This window comes from Buteo buteo, chromosome Z (genome assembly GCF_964188355.1).
Source record: "Buteo buteo chromosome Z, bButBut1.hap1.1, whole genome shotgun sequence".
In the NCBI taxonomy this organism is placed as follows: domain Eukaryota; kingdom Metazoa; phylum Chordata; class Aves; order Accipitriformes; family Accipitridae; genus Buteo; species Buteo buteo.
In genome coordinates, this window is record NC_134204.1 from 28,351,354 (window position 1) to 28,372,321 (window position 20,968).

At 41.6% G+C, this 20,968-nt stretch overlaps 1 protein-coding gene across 12 annotated transcripts in view; it reads right to left on the reverse strand.

Moving 5' to 3' along the window:
* ARHGEF28 (Rho guanine nucleotide exchange factor 28) overlaps positions 1-20,968 on the reverse strand; it is a 125,823-nt gene that overhangs the window by 71,939 nt on the left and 32,916 nt on the right. For 8 of the 12 annotated variants that reach the window (XM_075021226.1, XM_075021224.1, XM_075021220.1 and 5 more), the window contains 5 exons: positions 12,012-12,195; positions 10,559-10,739; positions 7,149-7,221; positions 3,083-3,129; positions 1,481-1,541 (listed from right to left, as the gene is read on the reverse strand). In XM_075021226.1, coding sequence (XP_074877327.1) covers positions 1,481-1,541; positions 3,083-3,129; positions 7,149-7,221; positions 10,559-10,739; positions 12,012-12,195 — 546 coding nt within the window. Of the gene's footprint in view, positions 1-1,480; positions 1,542-3,082; positions 3,130-3,265; positions 3,323-7,148; positions 7,222-10,558; positions 10,860-10,927; positions 10,958-12,011; positions 12,196-20,968 lie in introns of those variants that run through there. The other 4 variants (XM_075021227.1, XM_075021228.1, XM_075021229.1 and 1 more) reach the window with 4 other exon arrangements.

The following is a 20,968-nucleotide window of genomic DNA, read 5'->3' on the forward strand; positions in this document are numbered from 1 at the left end:
CCACTCCTACCAGTATGAACCATGGCCAAAGTCGCTTGCTTGCTCCCTGCACAGGACTCAGGATCTGCTGCAGCTGCCCATCCAAGCATCCTAGAGGAGACTGAGCTGGTCTGAAGCCAGAGCGCCTGGCTCCTATTCCAGCTGTGACAACCAGTGCTGTGCAAATGATGCCTTAGAAGGAAAAGGCATTTCAGAGGTCAGAAAAAGAAATATCAGCTATAATTTCAGGGTGGAGAACTTCCATTCTGTCAGCTTTTAAGCTACCTTATGTTCCCTCCAGATGGTATAACTGGAGCAGAGACTGCAGCAGATGTGGCTTCAGATCAGCAAACCATAATCACTCCCCAATGGCTCCACACCCTCCTACGCTGAGATACAGTCCAATACTTCAGTCTTGCTTGACAAAACAGATTTGATCATACAGGCACTAACATCTCATGTAAATGCACTGCATTTTTGAGCAAGGCAAGGACTGCTACACTATCCTATGCTCAAAAGCACTAAAGTCAGGATAGCTATGAATACCAGTATTTTTGCTACTACTCCCAATTCCCTTATGCAGCTCCCATACTCCTTGGATGGGAGAGCGAGACAAACATGATTAAATGGTTGAAGTACAGGCATTTGGCATAACAATGACTAGAAAAATAGATAACTAGATGATGATTTTAATGAGAGATTATTAAAATCATCTGCCAGCTTCTTATCTTACAACTGTGTCTCTGAGTTTACATCAGCTCATTTCCCTCTAAAATATACTGCCCCCATTCATGCACATATATCCTCTCCCTTTCCACACACACAGAGTGACTCTTCATTTTGCAGCCAACAAAGTTTGCATATGGGTTGTCTGAATGCCACCATCTGGGCTGCTCTTTCTGAGCTCATCGCTGGACCACAGGCAAGTGATGCCAGCCTGGAGCTCTCTGCCTGGCACAGCAGCTCCCACTGGCAGAGCTTAGTTACTCATTGTCTTTTTTTCCGCCTAGCTGTGCTTTGCCTGAGCCCATGTTTGCACGTTGTTCTTGGAGCTTTCCCCAAACTTAAAATACTCACCTTTCCATTTGAGTTTCAGTCTCTAAATGTACTGTCTAGTGCAACCCGTTATATTGTCCTAACAGCCCCACAACTCACTCACCGCTGCGGCATCTAAACATTTCTACATGCTTCATTTCATCTTCAGTCACATATATTGGCTCTATTAGAAATTGTTTTCAAGAATGTTGTTCCTACAACAGTTAACATACTACTGAAAAATCCTAGGGTATCATGATACTGTTGGATACACCACCTATCTATATGAGAGACGCTTTGAAAGAGGTTCCCTCTCTGACATAGATATAATTTACTGATCTTCTGCCAAGCTAGGCTGCAATGTCAATGACCTTCACCTCTTTTAAAGAAACTACCTTGTGTGTATTTGTCATCACAGTGTATCTCAATGGCTTTGGGGAAGTCAAAATGATTAATTATTTCTTACCTATGCTCAACAGGACATGATCTTCATTTTCTTTAGCAGGAACCACAGAGCCCCGGAAAGGCTAGAAACAGAAAATTTGAGCTATATCTTTGAAGACAAATAGTTGCATTTGTGCTTAGTTACAAGCTGTGCTATAGGCTTTCAGAATTCAATTCAAACACTATCAAGCAGCAGTCACTTAATTTTAGCCATTTTAATAAATGCAACAGATACGGCATGCCACTCAGGCTCCAAGATATGCACGTGAACCCTATGGACTCAAACTCTAAACACAATCAAAGAAGTGACAAAACCATATCTCACTTTTCATGCAAACTCCAGTTTTCAGCCTGCTCTTCTCTTACAAAGTTTAACTGTGCCCTGACTAGTCAATATGCAGTGTTTTGAAGGAAAGAGCAATGTATGTAAGATGCCTCCTTCTCTAAAGCCTGAGCTGTTCACACCTGTAGAAATATCAAAGGTCAGTTCATTCTTTATATAGTCAACTACAGTCTTTCTGCTAGATCAAAACAAGAGACAGTCAATGTGGTACCAGAACCCTTTTCCCCCAGCAAGACTCATGAGCTGCAACACTCTGCCCCAACCTACATTTTCAACATAGACTCCAAAATGCATGTATATTGCAGAGATATAATTCTGAGATGACATAGATTACAATAGCAACATGTGAATCTGAAACAAATGGTCAATCTTCTGCACAGCTGGCAATTAAAAAAAAACCAAAACTAAAGAGGTCATCACTTTTATAATAATGACCTAACAAAAGTGGCAGTCCAACAACATTCCACTAAATTTGAATGTTATTTTAAAAAAATTAAAAAAAAAAATCAAAGAGTCCTTGGCTATTGAGAAGATACCACCTTTACCAGATTTGCCAGATTTTACCAGGTTTTGTTTCTCTCAACCTAAATCATTATTTTAGCTTCATACCCAGCTGAGCTAATAATCAAGCTCCTCCTTTAAAAGGTGATAAAAAAAACACTGAGACAGATTTTCTGGTTTTATAAACAGATACATACAAATAAATAGCAGAATATAAGACTAGAGATCAAATAGAACTGACTATCCGTAATGGGACTTCTCACGAATATTGGTCCCTCCCAAAAGCTGTCAGATACCTCCATGTAGAAGACAACGGGAACTGCCTTATTTTTCACATCAAGCATTTTTCCCAGTTATGGACTCAGTTACCCACAAGGTCTCTCTCAGAGACCAACTCCTCAGATGTAATGAATCATGCCATCTCAAGGATGAAGCTTGTGCGAGACAGGTTGTGCTCCCCCCAAACTGGCAGCTGAGCTGCAAGCTCCCTGAAGGCACTAAGGTTCACCACAAACACAGGAGCTTTCTGGTTCAAAAGCAGAGCTTGCTTCTCCAATCCAGCTTTCCAGCCCACAACCACATAACACGTTCCGTCAAATAATAATCATCTATACACATAACTATATCCCCCAGGATAGGAACAGGCAGGAAATGTTGTCTGGCGGGCATTAATCACCTTATTTACTTGTTAGCTCTAGGAGGGACTCAGATAGCCAAGCATAGGTTGCTGCTTCTCAACCTAAATGAAGCTTAGCTATTTGTATAAGGAAAAATCTTTACCTTCATATCATCCTGGCACAATTCATCAGATGCCAAGTTCACAGGACCTGTAAAAGCAAAGATTCCTGCCTTTAATAACAAGCAAATTCAGTTTGGGTCTGCTTTGGTTTCTGCTGCTGGTCTCTCTCCTTTTTTCGAACAGGAGGGGGGACACACAAGGAGCGGGCAAGCAGGCAGACAAACCAGAACAATGGACACGGGCAGCCCATGCATCTCCCCACAGCAGCGTTCCCGTGGGCAGCGTGCGAGCTGGATGCACAACAAGTGCTATGTTATTGTCACAGTTATGTTCAGGCTAGGCAAGCACAGCCATTTGTCAGCCAGCTGCAGATTAACCCCCACATGCTCAGAAAATCCACAGTTCCAGCATCATGCCTCACACCAACTCTGCAGAGCAACTGGGCTCTGCTTTCCTTCTGCAGGGGCTTCATGCATTTTCTGAAATTAGACCTTGCATTTTCACTCCAAAAAGTGAAAAATAACTTCAATTCTGTCAGACTTTTTTTTTTTTTTTTTTTTAATGGTTTCTTCCCAGGGCTGTGGGGAAGGACACAGCACATGCAAAACAAGGACCATGCTTTGCAAGTTTTGTCCAAATGCAGCCTCAGGGACTATTGTGAAACAGCAAAGAGGAGTAATCTGGCTACAGGAATGCAAATGAACATCAGCATGACTCAAGCTTCCAGTAACTTTATTATTTAGTAAATATATCTTAAATAATAATAACTATTTAGCCAGAGTTATGGTGGTAAATATATTTCATTTTATATTAAATCTTTCAACTCAAGGTTCACATCTGTTCTCAGATACACAAATCCCCCTCCATTCTCCAGCTCCAGCAAATAGTTAAACTAAGTTACTCAGCAGCCAGTACAGGGTGCTTTGGGGGACTGCCTTGAGGAATGTGGGGTTTTGGGACCTCTGTCCTTTCTTGGCATTGCACAAAGCCTATACTCAAGTTTTTTAAAAAAGAGCTGTATCAATATATCTTTGGAAAAACAATTCAAAGACAGCTGCCTATTATCTAAATCACACAATCTTCAACAATGACAACCCTAACCCTGCAGTCTCTGTGAGATGAAGTTCTGGGACCCAATTATGGGCCCACTGCAATCAGTGCACTTGTTGTCCCTGACCTCACCAGTGTCCCCAGACACTGGCAGGAGTCAGGACTGGGTCCATGCTGATCAGTATCTCGATCATTAATTTTTAATTAATCCAGCTTCTTTAATTAACCTTCTGCAGCAGTCACATGTATACCTCCCCTTGCATCTAAGAGTGCAATCACAGAGCACAAAATCGGTAGTGTCATCAAAGCATCCCAGGCATCACCTTTCAGCTAGAAGGGACAGACTATTTCTTCTGTAGCTGTAACTGCAGAAACTTACTTTAAAAGCTTCAATGGGAAGATATTTTTTACAGTGTTGCCATGCAGTTGGCATTATTATTATTCAGTCTCACAGTTCTCAGAAATAAAAAGCTGTTTGCTCTATACCTAATATTCTGTAGAAGCACATGGTTTATCCTCCAGATAACAGTATTCAGTCAACTCATGGGCATGGAATTTCAAGGTCAGAAAAGAGAAAAAAAGCACAAACTACTGAATTAGCCAAAATACCATCTATTTCACCTTTTGTTCTGCATCCTCACTGGATAATGTATCACTCCATGTATTTGAATTTAATTAAGTTGCTATGGGAGATCCACTGCTAAGATAGTAGCATCACCTTACACTGACCCACTGCTTTCATATGATTGCATTTCACAAGAAGCAACATACTGCTATAGCAACCTCTACTCGATAACAGCTCAGGGCTTCTTACAGCATTGTGTTTTAAAGGTCTGTTGATCTTGACTTTAGGCCCACCCAGAAGTGTGTAGCTACTGCTTCTTGGAATGGCAGCAGTTTTAAAATCTAAAGGAGATCCTTTCATGACATGAATGTACCAAATTAACGTCCTGAGCTTACCAGTCACTTTGTAAAGGAGTTCACTAAATGCAACTGAGATTGTAGTAAAAATTACTCTGACAATCATTTCATACCATTTCTGCTTCTAGCAGCAACACTTTTAACTCAGTCTTGAAAAAAGTTCTTTTGGTCTCCTGAATGCTGGCAAATGGAGAGCGTAAGGCAGGCTACTAGTCACCAGTAATGATCATTCATGATTTTTCCGTATCTGGATTTGGTGGTGGTTAGCGAAAGAGGCCAAAAAAAAAAAAAAAAGTCTCATTTATAGAAATATGGTAACCAACGACACTAGCAATACCCAAGAAAGTTAAAAAACTTTGCTGCCCATCAACGTACAAACAATAGTTACAGGCTCCTCATGTCTACAGGTAGATAACACAGAGTGTAAAATGTGCAAGCTTGATTACTACAATTTGTTTGTATAGGTCCTGGATACTACCAAAACACTGCATACTTTTCTTGCTGTTGAACTGAAATGAGATTTTTTTTTTAAAAAAAAAGGCATAAAATAACTCTCATGCATAAAGGCACAAAAGCGTATAGCTTCACTGAAAACACAAATAGGTAGGTGTGCCTATGCCAACACCTATGCCAAGTATCTTTGGCATAAAAAGAGAACGAGAAGCTTTACAATCAGATCCAAAATGAGACTAGACATCCCAAACTAGTGATTCTCTCTGGGTAACCAATATCCACTAAAGTCTGTTATCTGCTTGTGCCAAGTCAGCCTGAATTAAAACTGCTTTTAGTGAAAAATATCAAAGTAATCATCACCTAGAAGTTGTATTGCCCAAGCTACTGCCACATGTAGTGCCACCAATCCAGGATATTCACTTTCCGTCCCTGAAGAGCAGCATAAAGATCAGGCTGGTCAGTGTACGGCACTCAGATGAATACCCAGAGTCAATGCATTTGCACACTGTGTCACCGACGTCAAGCACAAACCTTGTATGGTGAATTGCCACTTATACTTACAGTAACGGATGCTTAGTTTGCAACCGCTAACAACTGCTTATCATTTCTCTGCAATTTTGCCTTCCAATGGCAGAACACTTGTTGCCTGAACACTGCTGGAGAAGTTGGGTGTAAAACTCTTTTTCCAGCACTAACAATGGCAGCCTACATGTTTAAACACCAGCTACACGATAACTGTGTCCCCATTTTATCCAGTCACTTGAAGTTACTAGCTGATGCCATCTGGAACTGCAGTCCCTTTCCTCTCTCTCAGTCTGGTCCCGATCCTGTCGGCAGTTTATGCAGGTGCTCACACTTCTGCTGCCCTCAGCAGGGCTGCCTCCAGCACAGCCACTGAGCAAGACCAAGCCTCTTGCAGAAGTCACAGTCTTCAGCTTGCTGCTTCATCCAAATATACAGCGCCAGCCACATAAGCAAAGGGCCAACTGATGCAAACTTTTAATAAATTCCTAACAATCGTATGTAAACACCCAAAGTGTCATACTTCTGATGCTGAAGAATGACCTTGTCCTGTGATTTTCTTTTCAGCTCTAAGAGATGCTTGCTCCAAGGTACACAGGGATGTATTTTGGTAATGAAAAAGCGTTCCCATCAGCAAGCACAGCCCCACAACCCTTACAGAGGTAAACCGCTCACCAAAATATTGAATGTCTAATTGAAACACATGGGAATTTTGCCACATTAAGAACTCTGGGCTGGATGCCAAAACTATTCATACAAAATGCTACTCTGCTCCTATCTTCTGTAACTTGAGTTATTTGCCTTTATTGGAATTTGCAGGCTGGAGTGTTCATTCAGTTAAACACTGCCCTCTCCTGGAATCTTCTGAAATTTTGCTGGCTCTTAGAATAAAATTAGTTAAGGCATTTCCAGTCATTATAAATGCTATCATATTTTGTGAACAATTTCAGTCTGACACTGGAAAACCGATGCTCTGTAGGGAGTATCACAATTTACACAACTCTCGTAGTGTATGACTTGCCTACTCCACTGTTGCCTACTTACAGGTCTCTAATGTCATATGAAACATGTGATCTTCCTGAATAAATAAACAGTGTATGAATCTGTGCCAACTTTCCAGAGCTTTTTAAGACTGCAACATTATGGAATAAAAAACTGTACCTTCTACAGAGCTTGCTGTACTGCAGAGCATTTTTGGACCTTCCACTGTCTCAACTTGGTTTGAATTAATACTCTATAAAAAAAAAAAATCAAAATGACAGTAACTGTATTTGATGCCCATGACATTCACCTGAAAACTCAAAAACAATATCAAAGACTAGCAAACAGATGTGTTGTAAGCAATACTGAAACGATCGACAGAAATTCCACAGAGTATTTTATCGGTTACCCTCCAGAGGAAACCGATACAAATTCCTCAAGAGGGAAACTGATAAAATATTTTCAACTACAGAGACAAATTACCTCCTGCTTACCATACACAAGGAATCTAAAGGATCAGATTTAACATTCTTGCTTCATTGTTTATAAACTCCTTCTCTATGAGAAAAGCAGCACAGCAGCTTTGCACTACCGCTCTGTTCAGCAGCCTAGTTAACCTTGAAAGCATCCCTATAAGTGAGGAATTTTGACAGATAGGCAATACAAAGAGCCTAAACCAGGACTAAACACGGACTACATGGTAAACCCAGACTGGAAGGGAGAAGCCGCTCCCTCTCCACGTCCGTGGTCCCTGGCCCGAGCTGACCCCTCACTCAGACACACTCGCTGACTATATCACTCCTGTTCAAAAGGAAGACAAGGCTAAGATCCAGTCTCTTATTTTAGCAATTATGTTCAAAGATTATAAGCAAAAGGGGTGGAGGAGAAAATGTCTCCTTTTGCGTAGTTTCATCCACAACGCTGCTTGCTTCTAGTCCTTCCCTCTAATTAGGTTGCCTGTGTATTTGCCATCTACCAGAGCAGCAAACAGAGAAAAGGCATAGTAACCTGAATACGAAAGAAAACTTCAGAGATTACTCTGGGCTGAATATTGCACCCAAACTGATTTGAAAGCCATGCAGCTGTCAAGCTAGCTATATCCCCTGCCTCGGTGGGGCTACTTGCATTTTTCTCTGCTTGTCTATTGGTGCGCAAGACACTTGCCTACTCCCATACCCATCAGGCAGAAATAAGCCAATTCCTCCTAGGGAAACCACTAAATCTGTCCACCGCCAGGCAACAAAAATACTTAAATTATCGGAAATTATCTTATTCATTTTGGATTATTTGGTTTGGCCTTTCTTTTTCCTTATTACCCTGACACCACTTCACATGTGTCCATTAGTTCCTGGATTTCTTTTCCTCTCTCAGAGGATCTCTCCCCTGCACTGCCCGTGCTGCCTCCAGCAACCGAGACAGCCAAACGGATCACATCCCCGCACTGCTCAGGGCTCTGCTGGGAGTGCACGACGAACCATGCAGCCTCACCGACGGGTGCTGCTACCACCCCGGCAGTTTCTGCCCCAGGGAGGTTGCACAGAGTTCCAGCAATTCCATGCTTCTCATCATCTTCAGAAATCTGTCCTTTGTATCGCTTAGCGGAGCCACAAAAACTTTTTGAACTGCAGGGCCCCTGAAGGTTTCCAGTGAATGCATGGCTCCTGTATGGGTAACTTTAGCTTACCGACAACTTGTTTGTTTTAATTTTTCCCATTACTCTTTTAGGCTTGTAAGGAATAGTCAAGGGACTAAAAGAACCCACAGACAAGGGACTGAAGAACATACTTGAGAAAGATAGGGATTTCTTGCATGAATGCAAAAATATTTTGTGCTGCTCTCTAAGTCATCCATTTGACGCACACAAATCCAATGCTGCTTGCCACTATAACTGAGAGAAGCTCCTTCTCTTTCGTACACATCTTCTGACCCAAGCCTAACACAGCAAAGTGGTCACTTATGCAGTCTCAAGATACAATAAACTAGTTGTACAGTCTTAGTCTGCTGCAGATGAGCTGAATACTCCAGTACAGCAATAAATTCTACCTCTATTTTAAAAAGACTATGTATCATGAAATCTCTAATGCCTACTTTACGCTTTGGATCCAACTAACGGCTGCAAGTCCTTGTTTGCAACAGAAAGAAAATTAATTTCACCTTACCTTTTGGACATATCACAAAGTCTAAACATGACAGTTTGATCATCCCTCCACATACACTTCAGGATGATATCTAGTGTATAGGAAGTGAACTAAACCATGTGACCTTCCCAGTTATTCTGGCTTATTTCTGTTTTATTAAAAGTAGTGCAACACTGATACTGGGCAGAGGGTCCCCACAATGGAGGTTCTGGACTGCTGCAACCAGAGGAATGAGCAAAAGGGAAACCCACAGATGAAGGGTAGTAGGCTTTTTCCTGAAAATATCAAGTGCAGAATTTTGCAGCCTTTAAGAGTCTTTGTCCCTGAAAGCCATACAAACATCTAACATACCACACTTTCTTTTTTCATTTCAAAGACTGAAAGAAAAACAAGGATTTGATGAGTGCAAGAAAAAGCTAACTATGTAAATAACAATGCATTCTTCACTACCATCTTGGTTTTGCTATTGGGTTTACAATTGTTTCCATGGAAAAGCCACACAGAAATTGTAGGTATTCTGCAAGCTACAAACACAGAACAACTTCATATTGGAACAAATCAAAATCTTGGCAGTGTAGTTACATGAGATTATACATAAGGACTACACAATACATCACGCATTAAGTTTTTCTGTGAAACATAACACACGGGTCACGTTCAAAGTTAAAAAAACCATGCAGAATGCAATAAAGATAACTCAAGGAAAATCAGTGCACAAATAAGGAAACCTGAAGTTAAGCATGGAAAAGAAAAGCTGAATTTTAAGACCAGAAAAAGAGAAAAGCCTATTTTCAGCATGGCTTTAGTTTGCTAGTTTTATATAGTCACACAGTCTCAATCTAAAAACATAAGTGAGCACCTGCATTGCTATTAAAGAACTTGTGCTTTCGAGTGTTCTCCTCCTTACTTTACTGAAATTGAGAGATGTCCTGAAGAAAATCACAGCAGTGCTCCAGACATCTTATAGTAAAATAAGACCTACTACACCATAACTAAACTCTATAGCAAAAGTCTGCACTCTGTATTTCTGCTATAAATAATAGACTGGGGTTGGCTCTTGATAAAGGCTCCCAGGCATTACACTACTAGATGAAAGAATGGAACTAAATTAAATATTTAATTTGTTAATTAAATATGTGCAATTAAAGACAGAGATTTCAGGGAAAGATATTCTCTGTAGAGTGCACAATGATTCAAAAACAACTTGGGAGGTAAAGGAGGCTTTGATAAAGTTCTCAACACCTCTTATCCTCCAGCTTCACATGTACAATGTGCTACACTTACACAAAGTAGAAGCCCACAACAGTAATCCTGCAATTACGCTGGCCATTAATGAGACAGGCAGCTTAACTAAAAGGCTACCCAAGAAAAACAAATCCAGCCTGAAGAGTCTATAGCTGGAAATTATTGAAGAAAATCTGTGACAATGCCCCGAGCTAGATAGGTACCTACCTGGTAAAGAAGAGGTCTGTCCCAGAAGTATTTTCGGAAGAGCTTAATGTTCGACTCCAGCAAGTGCTGTGCAGCGTGGCTAAATGTCAGAGTCAGAGCTCCTGATGAATGAACAAACTGCACACAAGCACCGTCGCTGATCTCCGCTCTTGAAATGTCAGGTGAGTGACTGCCCTGGAAACTGGAACAACACGCTCTTTAAAGCGAAGCAGATGCTCCGCACACAGGTAGAACAAAAGCACAGCCGCAGTGAGCTTCCTGCTCGCCTTCGGCACGGCCCATTGGGATCCCAATGCACCCCCTGCAAAAAACGGAGGCAGAAAATCTAAAACATCCACTGAAAACACAGCTGGGCAAACAAATACTTACCAATGACTCCATTCAGGCCTAAGAACATGCAGCTACTTCTAGTCATCGGGGGGGGGGGAAAGAATGTCAGCTCTAGATGGTTACTCTCTAGTAAAATAAGCCAGAAAGAGCAAGCCATGACAACACCTATTTCTCCATATTGCTGTAAATTAGCAATAGTACCTTTTCCTGTTAATGTTGCCATATATAGCAGTAGGACATGACTGGCAGCTAGCAGGTTTGTTATCCCACGACAGTGAAAAACAGAAAGTATCTCAAGGGAATACAGCATTGTTTGGACTTTACAAACAAATGAGACATTCATAACATAATGTACCGGACCGGTGTTGTAAGTTTTTTTTTTTGCAAACTGAAGTACGGATAAGTCTCACATAAACTATACACCGCTTGGAGCCAGAACGGAAAGACACACATGCCAAAATAAAAATGTAACCCAATTCTTGCCTATTTCTATTTGCAAAGAAAAGCCAACATTGAGAAGGGGCATCTGATGCTAAACATTTGGCACCGCAAGACGCATACACATACACACCACGCAGCTCCTCAGGTCCGTACAGAGGAAACTCCAGACAGCTAAAACATGCCAGAAAGCACTTGTCCTTTAAGTCAGTGTGGCAGCTTTCCAGCAAAATAGGCTCATAGCACTGGCTTTGCTGCTGGCCCTCCCTTATTCACTCAAACCTGAGCTTTACAGGGGTCACAAAGTCTGCTGAGGTTTTGTGAAAGTCAGGTCCTATGGTTCTGTTTATAAGTAAATATTTCTCTATATATATTTCAAGGGATGTCTTTACTTGCTGGTAATGTGTTGGGATTCAGCTGTAATAGTGCTGGGAGAGGTACCTGATGGTGCAGCTGGTCTTCTGTCACTTAACTGACTATTAATTGACTTGCAAATGTAATGAAGGATGCAAATCATAAACTTCCATTAATTGTAAATACAAGTTTACCACTTAAAATGGTAATAATGGCAAAAACCAACAGAAACCAACACAAAATATGCAACTCTTGAGAAAAATGACAGTACTCCCCACATCCCTTAACTGATAGGATTTTTTCAGAGGAAGCAACAAACCGTTATACTCACTTTGTGAAGACCTCAACAAGTTTGGAGTGCCCGTTCTGTAAAGCCAAATCTAATGGTGTTGCTCCATCCTCATTAGGTAATGCTAATGCTGATGACCCTCCAGGCTGGGCTGCTAAGAACTGTGAAAGCTTAACCAACCCCAATTTCATAACAAGGTGGAGAAGAGTTTCTTTATGTTTTGGCTCTGAAAAAACATAGCAAACAAACAAAATAATCAGCAACAAAACCCAGCATTTTATTGGCTAGGAAGCATCAAAAGAAACTTGTTATCATCTGCAGAAATATCACAGCTAAGGTTCAGACCTACAAAAGTACTTTGGCAGAATCCCTATTTCACTGAAATCAACAGAGTTAGATATTTACTTGCATCTGTGGACCTAAACTAGGATATCCAAATACCACCTAATTTCAGCAGTCAAAGAAAACAGTTTGAATTAGATAATCTCAGTATTTCTCTCTTTGTATATGGTATAGCAGCTTTGAGCACAAGAGATGCCCCACTATACTGCAGAAGGTAGTTAAGAGGCAATTTTCCAGCTGCTTTGCATTGCCTCAGCAACACAAAACACCTGGCAGCATGGCCAAGTATATAAATTTAAAAAAAAAAGTGTGTGATTTTTCAAGGCAGGCTACTTCTCAGCACAGTAAGAGATCCTTAGAAGCACAGTGAGCCGTCAGCTAACACACATGTGGGTAAAATATAGAGGATAATTCTTGTATCTCTCTTTTCAGAAAGGTGACCTCACCTGCCAATACTTCCTCTCCCCTTTTCAGCACATAATGATCAAGCTCAGCTGGATGAAGCTTAAAATAAAAGAGTACACAATGATGACTTAATCACTAGATGCTGATTCTCCACTCCAGACCTTCCCTGGCCTTTATTCAAATAAGGGTTTATCTGTCTACGTACACTCTCAAACACAAAACCTCTGCAATTTAAAGGTAATAAATAAAATTAAGCTCAAGTGCCACTCAACCAGTTCCTTACACTGATATTTTGGTATGAAGTTAAATATAAGGGTACTTTCACAAGGGTCAAGTATTTAAGGGCAGTTACTCTACAGCTCTCAGAACAACTGGCTGAAATCTATTAGGTTTCCAGTGATTTATGAAATTCCATTGAAATTTACCATCCTGATACAATGGACTTTTATACTCTGTTACCCAACCAGTTCAGAACACATTATTGAAAATTGTACACTCCAGTTGCAAAGGAAAGGTGAAGCTCCTGAAGCATACGTAGGTACATGCACACATTTGTGTAAATAACAGAGTTAAAATCAACAGTAAATTGCTGCCAAATTTCCTGTCTGCATCAATATTTAGAAGATTAAAATGTCTTGTAAAAGCAATGGGAAAACTGTCTTGTAAAAGCTGGGAAAGCAATCCCCCAGCAGAGAGAGCAGTTATGTAGCCAAAAAGCTAATAAACACATTTTTCAGAAACACTTATGCATTGAGCAAAGGTATCGTATAGTTACAAGCAAATACAATGGCTCATGGCTGACTCCTATTTTGTTTAACTACTCCCTCTGAAACTCTCAGGAGTATTTATTTTATAGAATCATCAAAAAAAACCCAACCTTGAAGAGTCCTCAAGAGGTCTCTAATCCACCCCTTCACTCAAGTTAGTATCGGCTCATCCTAAATTGCAAATGAGATGTTTGTCTCATCTGTTCTAAAAACCTTCCCATGATGAGAGGTTTTCATAACCTCCGTAGGCAATCTACACAAGGGATAATTTTACCCTCACAAAGATTTGAAATGCCTAACCTAGCTCACCCTTTCTCAGTACAACCCTGCTTCTTCTTGTCCCACCTGAAACAGGCATGAAAACCACTCCATTCCCTTCCCTTTGCAGCTTCCTTTTACATAATTGAAGGCTACTGTCATGTCTCAGCTGACTACATCCTCTCCAGACATCTTAACAGAACAGTTGCCTTCTGCAAAGCTGGACCTTTTGCAACATCCTGACAGCTGGGAGCCAAAATCATTAGCCTCCTTTGAAAATGTTGGACTTGGATATGTTATAATATTAAAAAAAACTGTATCTCCCCATCTCATAAAGCCAGAATGGCAAGAAACCTAAGAAACTTGCTCTACTGCTCCAGAGGGAAAATTACTGCAGAATCTCCACTGGTGATCAGTTTTTGCACTGAATATTTGGTGGCAACACATCCAGACTTTTTACCTTTCTGTTTCAAGTGGAACCAAAACTTTCAGAGTCAAATCCCAGAAAACCAGGTCAAGCTTCCTTCAATAAATGAAACAAATTCCAGACATCAGAGTAAGAGGGAGCTTCAGGACACAGACTCTAGCACTGTAACAGCTAGCAAACCTGCATGTAGTGTCTGAAACCTTTATTTCACTGCGGTTCTAACAGAAGCAGGCACATTAACAAGATGCAGGGGGCATTATTTAAAACAGAATATCATTAAATAGATACACAGTATGTACCTAAGTATTTCTAGAACACACCTATAAAATGTCACATGTCATTACTTTTAAAAAAATGCATCTTCAAACTTCCCTCTTACTTGTGGTTAGCCTACATGTGACCTGGTACATTAACCTGCCCATGCAACACTTATTTTCTCCCCAGGTTTTGGGCAATAGAATTGTTTCTAGATCTCCCCATTTCAGATTCTAGACAAAAATATGTCCAGCTGGACACAGGATCTGCTGCAGGATCCTAGGCTGCAGAGAAAAGTAGTGAACTATAGGGTTTTTTCCTGAAAGGTCTGCAAAATATTTCTAATTTCAGTCACTGTGAGACAATGATCATTGCTGCATTTTAGTTACCAACATTAATCATTAATTGTATGAATTATAGTGTTGACATATCTTATTAAGTGAGAAGGCATATACGTTTCAAAGTTTTCAAGTACATGCAACTTTTAAGTCCACTAAATCCAACTGAAGCATTTGCAGAACTGCTTTGCTAAACAGCGATATGGAACCATAGAATGGCTTGGGTCGGAAGGGACCTTTAAAGATCACCTAGTTCAATCCCCCTGCCATGGGCAGGGACATCTTTCACTAGATCAGCCTGCTCAAAGCCCCATCCAACCTGAGTTTAAACACTTCCAGTAATGGGACATCCACAACTTCTCTGGGCAACCTGTTCCAGTGTCCCACCACCCTCATCATAGAAAATTTATTCCTTATATCCAATCCATATATACCCTCTTTCAGTTTAAAATTGTCGCCTCTTGTTCTGTTGCTATAGGCCCTGATAAAAAGTCTTTCTCCACCTTTCTTATAAGTGCCCTTTATATATTGAAAGGCCACAGTAAGGTCTCCCTGGATCCCTCTCTTTTCCAGGCTCACAGGAGAGGTGTTCCAGCCCTCCGATCATTTTTGTGGCCCTCTGCTGGACCTGCTCCAACTGGTCCATGTCTTTGCTGTGCTGAGGACTTCAGAGCTGGATGCAGTACTGCAGGTGGGGTCTCACCAGAGCAAAACCCACACAGTGAGTGAGTGTCTGGCTAAAGTCAGCCCACAGGGAATACAGAGGCATGAGGACCTGACTCCAACACACAGCTTCAAAGCCCAACCAAGCACTATTCATCAAAAACCTTGGTCTGCCTGGATCGGAGACCTTCTTCTATGGAGGAACATTTAAATGAGCAGGGCTCAGGCTTCCCAAAACCCATCCAGAGGCAGTGGAAACAATGGCTGATGCGCCACTTCAAAAATGGGAGGCCTCAGTTCAACTTCCTCCTCAGCCAGATGGGATTTGAACCCACACACATCTTCAAACTTCCTCTGATCATTCACCTGGTGGGAGCATGCCCTGACCCCTCCATTGGGGAGTAATTGAAAATGGGTCATGGTGCAGAAGGAAATCCAAGGGATGCTGGGCAGAAGACCAAGAAAGCAGCAGACTGACAACAACACAAAAATCAGCTGGGAGAAGTCTCTGCTGTTTGGGCATGGATGCATTTCTCATTAGACTGTCATCAGATGTGAAAAATGATGCTGAGAGCCCGGGTGTCTCCCTTGCTTGGAGAATGCCCTAACCATTCAGACACAGTACAAAAATGTGTGCCAGTATCTTCCCTTTCCCTAGCTAAGTTTATGAATAGAGATTGATAACATCATCTGTGCTTTGCACTGGCCCCATTGGTATTTCTGTACTTCAGACAGCCTTCCCCACAAGGACTTTGGCAGACTCAAGGCCATGCCACCAGTCTGGACCCCAACGGAGCACTGCTGGATGCCAGGCACCAGCACTCCTTTGTCTGGTGCCAGGGATTTCCAGTTTAGACACCCAGGAAATGCTGTGGTCCAAAGCATAGCTGCTGAACAAACATTATGCATTTCCAGGTTAAAATGTTCACTAAAAAATTAGTTTTCAGAATTGCTCCTTGGTCTCGAGTACTTACATTCTGCTAAAGTCCCAGTTTAGACATCAAAGTGGATTCTTTGGATGTTTCCAACTAGACCATTTTTTCTATATACAGTGTTAATAACCAGCCAGCACAGAAGTCCATCTAATTGAAACACATGGAAATATATCAACCAGTATCAAGCTGTCGTGGTTTAACCCGAGCCAGCAACTAAGCACCACACAGCCACTCACTCACTCCCCTCTACCCAGTGGGACAGGTGAAAGAATTGGGGAAAAAAAAGTAAAACTTGTGGGTTGAAATAAGAACAGTTTAATAGAACAGAAAGGAAGAAACTAATAATGATAATAATAACAATAATAAAATGACAATAATACTAATAAAAGGATTGGAATATACAAAACAAGTGATGCACAATGCAATTGCTCACCACTTGCCGACCGATGCCCAGTTTGTCCCCAGGCAGCAATCTGCCCCCCTGGGCCAACTCCCCCCAGTTTATATACTGGGCATGACATCACATGGTATGGAATACCCCTTTGGCCAGTTTGGGTCAGCTGCCCTGGCTGTGTCCCCTCTCAACTTCTTGTGCCCCTCCAGCCTTCTTGCTGGCTGGGCATGAGAAGCTGGAAAACCCTTGGCTTAGGATAAGCACTACTTCACAACAACTGAAAACATCAGTGTGTTATCAACATTACTCTCACACTAAATCCAAAACATAGCACTATACCAGCTACTAGAAAGAAAAATTAACCTATCCCAGCTGAAACCAGGACATAAGCACACTAAGCATCTGATTAAATACTAACCACACCCCAACCCTGAGATTAAAAACACAGAAATAAAAAGGCAAACTTTACTCTGAACTCCATCCTCTGATTAAAACTTTGGCCTGGGGCCACTGGGTTTCAATGTATATTGTAATACTGTAAAGAAGCCAGATAAACTTGCTCTCAGCAAAGTAAGATTAGGACTTTCCCACTCGGCAAAAAGAGAGCCCTTAGGAAACCTTCCCAAACAAGAGGATAGCCTTCTCTCTCTGCTCCAACACTGCTGCAAGTAAAGTTACTCTTTTGGCAACCAAACCTTAAAAACAATGCAGTATGAGTAAGTCTGCTACAAAAGAACCTAGTTTTAAAAATAACTAATAAACAGTAATTAATCTTTGTGGTCTTAGAACACCATCTACAATAATAATTTTTATTATCTCACTACAAATATTCTTGTAACTAATTTTTATCTGCCAACCTAACAACCTTCATCTAACTTTAAGCTAAATTTGTTCATGGCTAGCTTGAATGCACATGGTAGCAGAACCACCTGGCAGCTCCACTTTTTTTCACCCCGATGCACTTAGAAACAGCACTTGCATTCCTCCCCATTCTTCACCTCTATAGACTATGTGTTTGGTGGGCTACTCTCCTCTTACTACTCCCACCTAGCTTGCCCAGGAGTGAGCAGAATCTGATGACATAAGGCAATTACTAATAGCCTCATGATACTAAAATCTGAAATACAACTTGTAAAGTTGGAAGGATAAATGGAAAGGTAAATATGTTCTTTCAATACAAGGGAACTATTTTTCACCACAAGGTTGGTTAAACACTGGGACAGGTCACCCAAAGGGGTTACAAACTCTCTGTCCTTGGAGGTGCTCAAAACCTGACTCTAAGCAACCTGACCCAACTCCAAGTGGAGGGTAGGACCAGGCCACTTCCAGGGAGCACTTCCATCCAAATTCTGCTATGGTTCTATTCCAGGGTCAGCAATATCAAAAAAAAAAAAAAAAAAAAAAAAAAAACCACATGATGACTGATAATAAGCTTTTTAAATAGATCTGCCTAAAAAGAAAAATTTGCACTAAAAAAAAAGGATAATTCTGAAACAACTGAGGTTTAACATTTTTTTCTCTTAAGAACTACTTCCAGTTTCAGTTCTCGTCTTTCACCACCTCCTCTTACAGCTCCTCACTGTGACAGAACCAATGGCATTTTCCCACACTTTTCACTTTCTTTTCCCTTTCCCTTGAGGAAGGTTTCAAATGCGGCAAAATGCGGGGGGGGGGCGACACATGAGGACACAAACAAACAAGACAAAAAGAAAACCATAAAGAAATTTTAAAAAATGTTGTGAAAAAAAAACATAATTAATTCAACTGCATTCAGCTGCAAACAAGAAGATGATGAGGGAAAAATGAAAAACACAAGGCTTCTTCAACTTATTAATATTGAAATGGTATAAGGTAACATTTTCCATTAAGACACAAAACCGACAATTCCTAAGATCTGAAAGACGCACTGCTGTCTGATTCATACAGGGTCAGCTACTGCAAGGCAGGTGGTGCTGTAAAAGATATGCACTATCAGGATGTTGTTTTGCATTGCATCCCGATTCTGCAGCCAAAAGACTGAGTTACACAGAGCTGAGCCAAACACAGTCTGTTTTAAACATTAAACAAATCCTTTTGCTCTTCCTTGCACCTGAACCCCTTCCTATGTCCAAAACAATAAACTAAAACCAAGTACTTCTCTCTGACAGAACTGACTAAGCCCTTTCAGGGCTATGAATCTCATTCATTTCCTGGAAGGAGACTAAAAACCACAAGACTTGTGACTTGAAAAGCAGGGGGAGACATCAAAACTGGCTGACAAATTCCAGTTTTTCCTGGCTTCGTACTTTTATGCATTACTGTTCATTTTTTCATTTTTCCATTAGGTACAAGATTGTTTATAAAGCCATCTTCAGTGCACCCTGCTGCTGCAAAAATACACACAAGTGGTTCTCTGAATAGACAGTGGTCACAATGCACAAAGTCAGGTACATGACAGCCCATCTGAGGGCAGGGCTGTGGTGACATCTCCCCTTTCCACTTACCGAATATCTGGAACATCCCCCTTTTCTTTAATTAGTCCCCCCATTCATCATACATTTATCAACTAACACCCAGAGGCTGGCATCAATACTGCAGAAGAAAAGGAAGAGATGAGGGAAGGTTAAGCTCCATTGCAAAGATGGACTTTAAGGAGTCTTGCCCCAGCGGTTTTAGCAGCAGGAGGGTTAGAGAAGGATCCCATCCACCAGCCCCATGTGGTAAAGGCTGCACACGGTGCCACCACCAACGCTGTCAGGTGAAGCTTCAGTTGACTTTACTGCTTGGGTGACCCCAACAAAGATGCAAAACACTACAGGAGATGGTTCCTGTTAGCAGAGGAATACTCCTCATTCTTTTGTACTGCAGCCAAACACTGCCTCGAGCTCGTTGGTTTAAGACACTTGTTTACTGAGCACCACCGGAGTGCTCAACACCAGGCGGGGACACCGTCTCAGCCAGGAGCAGGGAAGGGCTCTCCAGTCTAGCGCCAACTCAAGGTTGGGGTCCGGGTCAGACCATAGCTTCATACCTGGTCTCTCCAGCAGCAGACCAGGCTTCTGAGCCCCACTACTTATATATTGCCTTAAATAGGAAACGTAATCTGTTGTATCTCTTACAGTACTTGCTCTACTGTCACTCTGCATATCACCATCTCCTCCATGTGCTTGGGGCTTTTCCCGAAAAGCCCCTTCATGGTCAGGGGGATCTCAAACATCTCCTCTCTGCTAGCAGTACCACTGATGAGGAGATGAGGATCGGACGCGTGCTGGGGCCCCGCAGGTTGAAGCATGCTTGCCAATATCTTGCCCCGTGCCGCAGGTTTCTTGGTCAGAAGCGGGCACTGGAAGACACTCCTCTGCTTCCCGACACCCAAGCAAGCATCCTCCTCCCTCTGCCCCGTGCAGTTTCCAAAGGGGCAAACTCCTACAGGGCCACAGAACTGTCTGTTTCTCTAACCCCTATAAACTGTCTGACCAAAAAAATATTACCTCTCCTCACAAGCCTCACCACACCTAGAAATATTAACTGCTGTTCCCAATGTTCTCCTAATTCCATGAAGGAGACCAGGCACTTTCCCTCCCTCTCCCTTTCCTTCTGCAGAAAAAAAGGAATCTAAAATTCCAACTGAGGAAAAGACACAGACAGAATCTTCTTTAATTTAGATCAAAAATATGACATGCATCAGCCAGGTTTGAACTGGTGCAGCTTAGCAGGAATGTGCTTAATGCCAACTGGAAACAGTAACAGGATTTACAAAGAAAAGGGCAGGGAGAGGGCAATAAAGTCAAAATACCACAGAAAATAAAAGAGTGTTCCCCAAAGGCAGACTATAAAGCAGCAAGGTTGGGTAATCCGGTTCACTCCAAAAGACCCTTTCCTAGAAAACAATTACGAAGCATTTATGAAATAAAACAGAAATTCTCCTTCTTCATGAAAGGGAATTAAACAAGTATAGACACTGTTCCCTTCCCTATGATCCACAATTAATTTTCATAATTCAGCTGTAATTTTATTGCTTCTACTAATAGCCTTAAACCTAAAAGAGTACTCTTCCTCTTGAAAATAACTGTCAATAGTGGCAAAGCCAGCAGCAACTCTTCTTGATTGATTACCAGCACAGTTAAGTTCAGACAACCTGAACTCAGCCTCCCAGCAATGCCCTTAAAACAACCAGAAACTGAGATGCCCTCAGCCTCCTGTATGTAAGACAGACCCCTTGCAAGGTCCACACTC